General features: G+C 54.8%; 1 protein-coding gene across 1 annotated transcript in view; it reads left to right on the top strand.

The window, feature by feature from the left end:
• The first annotated feature begins 58 nt into the window (after positions 1 to 58).
• PLXDC1 (plexin domain containing 1) overlaps positions 59 to 8,058 on the top strand; it is a 67,247-nt gene continuing 59,247 nt past the window's right edge. The window contains exons 1-3 of the mRNA XM_010843132.1: positions 59 to 135; positions 191 to 291; positions 7,801 to 7,979. Coding sequence (XP_010841434.1) covers positions 59 to 135; positions 191 to 291; positions 7,801 to 7,979 — 357 coding nt within the window. The remainder of the gene's footprint in view (positions 136 to 190; positions 292 to 7,800; positions 7,980 to 8,058) is intronic.

Consider the following 8,058-nt stretch of genomic DNA (forward strand, 5'->3'; position numbering starts at 1 on the left):
ACGCCGCCCGAGCCGGGCCGGGACAGCTGCGGGCCGGGGGCGGGTCCTGGCCTCCACCATGCGGGCCGAGCTCTGGCTCCTCGTGCTGGTGCTCAGGGAGGCTGCCCGAGCTCTGAGCCCCCAGCCCCGGAGCAGGTAGGACTGGCCAGAGTTGATGGGGGTGGGTCAGGGTCGTGGGTCGAGGGGGCAGGTGGGCGGGCGTGGGCATGGACAGGTACCGGCAGGCTGACGATGTCAGAGGCGTCGGGGGTCGTGTCCGCGGGAGGCCAGGAGCGCTGTGGACGGTGGCAGGTGAACAGGGACCCCTACTTTCCTAAACACACAGGGTGTGTAAGTGAGGGTGGAAGGATCAGACACCGATGCCCGCATTTCTCCTTCCCTCCTGGAAGGACACTGGAGGGACCCCAGTAGGGGGAATCCATAAGGCATTGGGCTCTGGCCCCAAAGGGGACGGTGGGAGAGTCACAGGGACCCCTGGCCACACTGGGTGAGGCTGAATTCTGATGAGATGCGAAGTCTGGGATGTCTTGCTTCAGTTTTGTTTCCTTTTTCTCTCCGCTGCCCCCACTCCCAAGCTGACCCAGTCTGGGGGCTGAGTGGCAGTAGCCAGGAGGATGGAGGAGACCCACCATCTCTGCTCCAGCAAGGGCAGGGGGGAGCCTGACGCCCTCTCCTCTCTGTTTGGCACTTGAAGAGCAGGCGGGGCCCAGAAAGAAGCAACTTGCTGCTTCCCCACCCCCAGCCTCTAGGGTCCTGCAGTCACTCTTGCTGTACTCCCCTGGTGGCCCTTGGCCTTTAGCTGTTCTGGCTCTAGATTAGGAGGGTGGGGTGTCCTACCTTCCCCACAGCAGTTCTCTGCAATCATTCTCCCACCTGGAAGTCCTTTCGGAGATCTACCTTGAGTCTCTCCTGTTATAAAGGAGAACCATTTTTCAGCAAGTAATTTTGCGTTCTCCTCTTTCTTCCTTATGTATGCAGGCATTCTCTGGGGTTGGGGAGGTGGGTAATTGCAGTCAAGCCTCTTGACAGAGAGAAGTGGGAAGATAGAGTTCCGTGATGTCCCCCAGGGTGGGATGGAGCAGGTGGAGGGTTTGTCCAGGGGGATGCGGTAGTTGGGCTGCTGTGTCTCAGGGGTCTACGGGCATCAGGCACAGCATCAGTGATGGCATTCTTGACTTTAATGGTCCCTGAATATTGTTGAGACAGGCCTGGGTTTCTGTTGAGAAGGAGAGTGTGGGCAGAGGGCAGTGGAAACTGAGGTGGCAAGAGGCTGCTGATGCAAAACCACCAGTTTTCAGAGAGACCACACAGAGAGTGGCCAGAGACTTGACTTCTAGTTCCAACATCTTGCTTGCTGTGTGACCTTGAGCAAGTTACTTTCCTTCTCTGGGCCTGTTTCCTCCGTTATAAAGTGAGGCTGTGGGCAAAATCTTTGTGGGATTATAGAATTATGAAAGATCTTTTTTTCTTTTTTATGACTCTCTCTCCTTTTCAGATTTGTTATGATGTGTATGAGGTAATTGCAAAAAAAAAAAAAAAAGTCAATATAAAAAGGAATGGGTTGGACAGGTCAATTTTTGAGGTCTTTTGCAAACCCATCCTGATGGGATCTTCTGAACTCTGGATATGACTGGGTTGATGAGGGATGGCGCTGAACCTGACTGAGATGGGAGATCCACGGAAAGGGGTGGGGAAGAGGGCATTGGAAGGAAACAAGGATGGGCAATGCAGGGGCCAGAGCCAGGCTGGGCTGAGGGCTGCCTCTTCAGAGGTGGTTAGAAGAGTAGATACCCTGGGGGGCCAAAAAGAGGGGGCAGGCAGAGATTCGAATCACATCTCTCAGTTGAGGACGCCCTGTCTCCTCAGCTTTGGCAGATTCAGCCAGGAGAAATGAACTTTCTCTGCAGCAGGCGAGACTGGTGATACTGAAGGAAGCCAGTGGGGGCGCTGCTGACTCTCAGTGTCGAGCTTTTTTTTCACCACGACCAGACTGGGTTTGAGAGGGCCCTGTGTGGAGGCAGGGGGTGTCTTCTAGGGAGAATAGATGTGGGAGTGGGACCCTCTGGGGGAGGGCTGCTCCGATTGGTGGTGGAGCCCTGGTGACAGGTGAGAGGGCAGTTGGGAGCTGGACCTGAGTGGTGGGTGCTGCCATCCAGCCCCAAGGCTCCAAGTCCTCTGTGCTGTGCTGGGAGAGGGGATGTGGGTGGGGGGGTGGAGGGGGGCGGGGCTCAGGGGGGAGCTGAGATCTCCCCTCCCTCTTGATGAACTGGCCTTGAAACTTCATCTATCATTCAAACAGGAGCAGGAGAAAGATGGATGAGTGACCTAAAGATACAGTCAGGTGGTGAGGGAGACCAACAGAGGCTGACAGGCAGATAGACAGATGGGGAGACAGGAAGACACTAGGGTGCATGGTGGGAGCTGGGGGCACCCTGGGGTCTGGGCTGAGTGAAACTGAAAGTGCCTACAGCAGACAGAGAAGGAAAAGGCCACTGGAGGTGGCATCCTGTCCTGGGAGTTAGCAGATCAGGCCCAGCTCCAACCCTGGGTGACCCTGGCAGCTTCATCCTTTTTCTGCCCCTTGGATTCTCCATCCATAAAACGAGGTTTGGACCAGATTGCCTCTAGGGCCCCTTGTAGCCTTGACTCTGCTTCCAGCCTTCTCCTTGCTCACCAGGGAGGGATCTTCAAACAAATGGAGACTGAAATCCAATCTCCACCCAGTGGCCACTGAACAGCCTCTCCCTACCCCCACCTCGCATTCTGCCCGGGTCTGTTCCCCAAAACACTCAGGCTGCTGTCCCCTGGGATCGCCAGGTAACTGACTTCTCTTCATCTGGGTCTCAGTCAGCTCAAGGGCCACCTCTGAGAGAGGCTCCCTGAGGGCCCTGACCAGAGCAGAAACAACCCCAACCCTTTCGTCCTTCTGTTTCCTCCACAGTCTGTCTCACCATCTCACACTGTCTTACTGGCTGAATTACTCATTTTGTGTGTGTCTTTCCCGACTAGAATCTTCATGGGCACAGGGCTTGTGTCTACCTGTTCGCTGTTTTTGCCCCAGCACTCACACAGTGCCTGGCACATAGTGCTTGCGTGCAAAGTCGCTTCAGAGTCTTTGTGACCCTATGGGCCATGGCCCACCAGGCTCCTCTGTCCATGGGATTCTCCAGGCAAGAATACTGGAGTGGGTTGCCATGCCCTCATCCAGGGGATCTTCCCAACACAGGGATTGAACTTGCGTCTCTTACGTCTCCTGCATTGGCAGGCGAGTTCTTTACCACTCATGCCACCTGGGAAGCCCGCCTGGAACACGGGGCTCAATAAACATGTATTGAGTGAGTGAATGAATTAGAGGGGCTCACAGACCCCATTCTGTCCCTTTTAGAGAAACTCAGAGAGGCAAATTCTTCTTTTCTCCTCTCCTCCCCTCTTTTCTTCTGAGCCACTGGCCATCCCTCCCTGCCCCTTCCTTATGCCTCCCTCTCGCTCCCCAGATCAGGGTCCTCAGTGGGTCTCTGCCTGCCTGCAGGAGGGAAGAGAGTGCAGTTGATGGCTTTGTAACTGAGAGGCGGGATTTCAATTCAGGGTCTGGAGCCTTCCCCAGACCCCTTGGTCCTCATATGAAACCCAGGAAAGGCAGGAGGACCCTGCTGGATGCTTTGTGTACAGTATTTTGTTAAAGACTCACAATGACTTGCCAAGTGTAGGCTTTATCATTTCCGTTTTCTAGGGGAGGAAACTTAGAGATTGTGCAATTTGTCCAATGTCATAGTCAGTAAGTGATAGATTCAAGGTTCAATCTCAAGCTTATTTGATTCCAAACTCGTGTTTTTTTATTTTATTGCTCACAGACAATTTTATTTTATTTTATTGCTGTGATAACAAGGAGGGTTTCTGGTGAGGCTGTACCCCAAGAGAAGGGTCTTCTAAGCCCTGTGGGCCTCAGGAGTTCTGAGAATTTAAACATGCCTGCCTTCTTTCCTTCCTTCCATCCATCACCTGTGTGTGCTTGACCAGCATCTGCTCTGTGTCAAGCACCTAGAGCTTGTGGTTGCCCAGATAGCAGTGATTTGTCAGGATCAGGGCTGGGACTATGCACATAGCATTTGGGGTGAGGCACAGACATGTCAGAGAAGGCGCTGGGAAGAAGTGACATCTCGTGAGACTTGAAGGATGAGCTAGAGCTCGTCAGCTCCATTTATATATGGAGCAGAATGATCTAGGCTGAGAAAACTGCCTGTGTGAAGTCCCATGGCCAGAGAGAGTGGGGCTAAGCCCTGGAAAGGACTCGGGGACTGAAGAAGCCAGCAGGGATCTGATCACGAAGGGGCTCCAGTGCTGAGTGGGAGAGCTGGGCTGTCAGCTGAAGGGTCGTGGCAAAAGAGGGGAGCGCAGGAGGGATGGAATGGAGTTTTTCCTCTGGACAGGATGCTTTGGCAGGTGTGTGGGAGACTGGTCCAAGGGCATGAATGGTAGAGGCTGAAGTCATCACCAGGAAAAAGGTGATGGTGGCCACAACCAAGTGGTGGCCGTGGGGCTGGAATGGCAAGCTTGGGTGACAGGTGGGATGAAGGTGACCTGGCTCAGGCGCTGGGATGGTGTGATCAGGCCTCCTGGAGTCAGCCCATTGCTTCTTGCCCTGGAGCAGGGCAGTAGCACCCGAAGAGGGTTGGGGCACGGCCACTGGGTTGCCCCTCTGCATTCCAAGGGGTGCAGTCTGCCGGGGAACCTCCCAGGTTCGGGCCCAGCGGCACCTGTGCATCCTGCCCTGGGGCTGCCCTGCACCCTAGAGAACGGCCTGGTGTGTGGGTCACCTGGTGTGCTGTGGTGTGAGCAAGCCTGCACATGCTGTGCCTGAGTGCAAACCCTGTCATGGACTGGTCACGCAACCTGGGTTTCCCAGTTTATAAAATGGATCTACTACAGCACCCCTCTCATGAGGCGATTGTGGGGATTAAATGAGTTAGTGGGTTTAAAACCCTTGGAATAGTGCCAGGACAGGGTAAGCATTCTCTAGAAGTGAGCTATTATTGTTATTACCCCTCCCAGTGCGAACACTAGACTTGTTCGCTACTTGGGGTCATGGGTGGCGGAATGGATGAATACGTGACTAGCGGTCCTCTGGAAGCTTCTCGCCATCACTCATAGGCGGGTCCCCTCACATGCAGAGGCAGGGGATGGCTGCTGGGAAGAGGGCAGAGCAGGCGGTAGCCGGGAGTTGGAGCCCACAGGAGGAGGAGGACCCAGGCCTTCAGACAAGTGTGTGTGTGTGCACATAGGCCCTTACATACACATGTGCAAAGCCAGCTGTGCTGGCTCCTTCTGCAAGCTGAGGGAGTGATGTCCCATCCTAGTCAACCGGGAGGGGGCAGGGTGTCAGGGAGACAGTTGTGGTGGGGGCTGGGAGGGCAAGATTCAGGGTTAGGTCAGGGTGGGGCAGGTTCCTCGGTGACCTCCTTCTCCATCCCTTGGCCCTTCTCCTTCCTGGATACTAGGTCTCTGGTCCTGGCCCTGAGTCTTTCTACTTATAAAATCTTACTTTTGCTTCTTACTGTATGCTCATGGTGGCCTGTGCCATAGGCACACTTGTCATTCCCACTTTCTACTTCTACTTAGACGAGTAGACTGATGGGTCCATGGTCACACAGCCTGTGGGCGTCAGGTGTGCTGTCCCTGGCCGCACTTCTGGTGGGGCCCTCTCACCAGGCCTTGGGCCGCACCGTCCAGGCACCTCCTGTCTCGGATGCAGGACTGTGACGCCTGCAGATCCCTAGCATCCCTTTCCGGGCCAGCTGAGCTCCTCTGCTCGTTCTGCACAAGCTCCTTTCCTGTTCTGGCTCCTGCCCAGGCCTGAGGGCTGCTTGCAGGAGGACCCAGGGAGCTGGGCAGGCCAGCCCAGCACAAATAGTTCTGACTCCAGAGGCAGCTGTGGGCCCCACCCGAGAGGGGCAAGACAGCCCTGCCTTGGGGTCTGAGCCACAGGCAGACTGCCTTCCCAGTACTGGGTTCAGGTCCGTCTCAGCCAGTGGGCATTTTGGGGCAGGGGTCTGGAGACCACCCTTTCCCCATCTTCTCCAGAGCATCTGGTTGCAATTAGGGGCAGGGGAGTGAAAGGGGGCCGGCAAGGATCCAGCAGGCACCGGCAGCCAAGAATGACTTAATTGGATAAACTGTCTAATGACAAACCGGAGCCCCGCAGCAAAGAGTCCTGGCCCTGGCCCCAGGCCTGGTCCTGGCCAAGCCGTTTCTCAACCTCTGTCCTTGCTGGCTCCCAAGTTACCTCCAGTATCGTGTTCTAAGTTGTGCAGTGATTGAGCACCCACTGTTTGCCAGGTACCAGGATGCACATTTACGGTAGGTGGCAGAGTCCTGGGGGAACCCAAGTCTACCAGGGAGACGGGCACATCGTTGGACCTCTGGCGGGTGCTGCAGGAGAGAAGGCTACCTCCGGGAGCTCTGGGGACCAGGTGGGGCAGGGCATCTGACACAGCACAGGCCTGAAACTGATGGAGGTCACAGGGAATGTCAGCTCCTCCCATCTGGGGCATATACACGTCCATAACAGGTGTGGCAGCTGGAGAAACAGCATAAGACATGTCTTTGTGGGCACGCATAACTCTTTTTCTGAAATGGGAAAGCATGGTTTCTGTGTCATTTGGAATACATTTAATGACCAAGAGGGAACTGGAGAGAATATTGGGTCGAGGAATGGCTGCTAGATGGCCTGGGCGCAGCCCCTCTTCAATCCTGTGCCTGCCGCAGACAATGCCAATTGATCGTGACCATCTTTCCTGCTAAACACAAATGGAGCCTCAGAATTCTTCCCCATTAGAGCATTCCTGGTTCTCACTAATCCATTGGAGGTGGCTTTTGAGATGAAACCCATTTGTTATCCTCAATGGATTCGTAAAGCTCCTTGTTTCCTGGGGAAAGTGACTTGCCCAAGGTAGTGATAAGACTAAACAGTGCTTCCATTATAGAGACATATTCAGTTGTCATAACCTGGGAGGAGGGGCTACTGGCATCGAGTGGGTAGAGGCCAGGAATGCTGCAAAAAAAAAAAAAATCCTGCAATCCTGCAATCCTGCAATGCACGGGATGGTCCCCCACAACAAGGGATTATCCAGTCCAAAATGTCAGTGGTACCAACGATGAGAAGCCCTGAACTAAAATAACTCTGCTCTCTGGCTTCTAGTCCCTGGAGTCCCTTGGAAGATGAGATTATGTGCCATTTCTGGCAGAGAAATAGGGAATTGGTTTGGAAAGTACTAGAGTGGTTGTTCTCACCCTTGTCTGCCTTGTTAGGTCCAGGGCTTTTCAAAAACTCTCCTGGGGATCATTTAAGTGTCCTCACGCACAGGCCACACCACAGACTAACTACATCAGAATCTCTGGGGTGGAGAACCCAGACACCAGGAATTTTTAAAGCTCCCCAGATGATTCTAGTGAGGTTGAGAATAATCAACCCTTTAGGGGCAAATCAGCCTGGGTTTGAAACTTATCTCCATCCCTGATCTGCTCTATGACCTTCTTTAACCTCTGTGAGCTGCTGATTCCTGTTCGAAAAATGGAGAACATCAGATTTTCAGTGGAGGGCTGGAGTGAGGGCTCAAGTGTTCCGTATGCAAAGATTGTGGGGTGGAGCTTGGTGCATGCTGGGTGTCTCCTGCCGTGGTGTCAGTGTCCCCAGATTCAATGATGGTATCAGGGGGGTCAGGGCTTCTCAAAATAAGCAGGCTGGTCCCCCTCCCGGCCTTCACTCTGACTGCCAGGACTCAGCTTTCTGTCCCTTTCTCCCAGGTCAGGATGCAGGCCGAGGCTCTGGAGGGGCCACCCAGGGGACCACGTGGGGCTGGAATCGGAGAGCCCGAGAGAGCCCTGGCCCGGTGTCGGAGCTGGACAGGACTCAGCTGAGCCAGGACCTGGGTGGGGGCACCCTGGCCATTGACAAACTGCCGGATAACGGGACCAGGGTGGTGGTGAGTGCTGGAGGGACACAGAGGGGGAGGGAAGTGGCGGTGGGGGGGCCCCAGGTGCCCCTTGTAAGCTTGTCAGAGC

The sequence above is a fragment of the Bison bison genome, unplaced genomic scaffold, assembly GCF_000754665.1.
Source record: "Bison bison bison isolate TAMUID 2011002044 unplaced genomic scaffold, Bison_UMD1.0 scf7180017864180, whole genome shotgun sequence".
In the NCBI taxonomy this organism is placed as follows: Eukaryota; Metazoa; Chordata; class Mammalia; order Artiodactyla; family Bovidae; genus Bison; species Bison bison.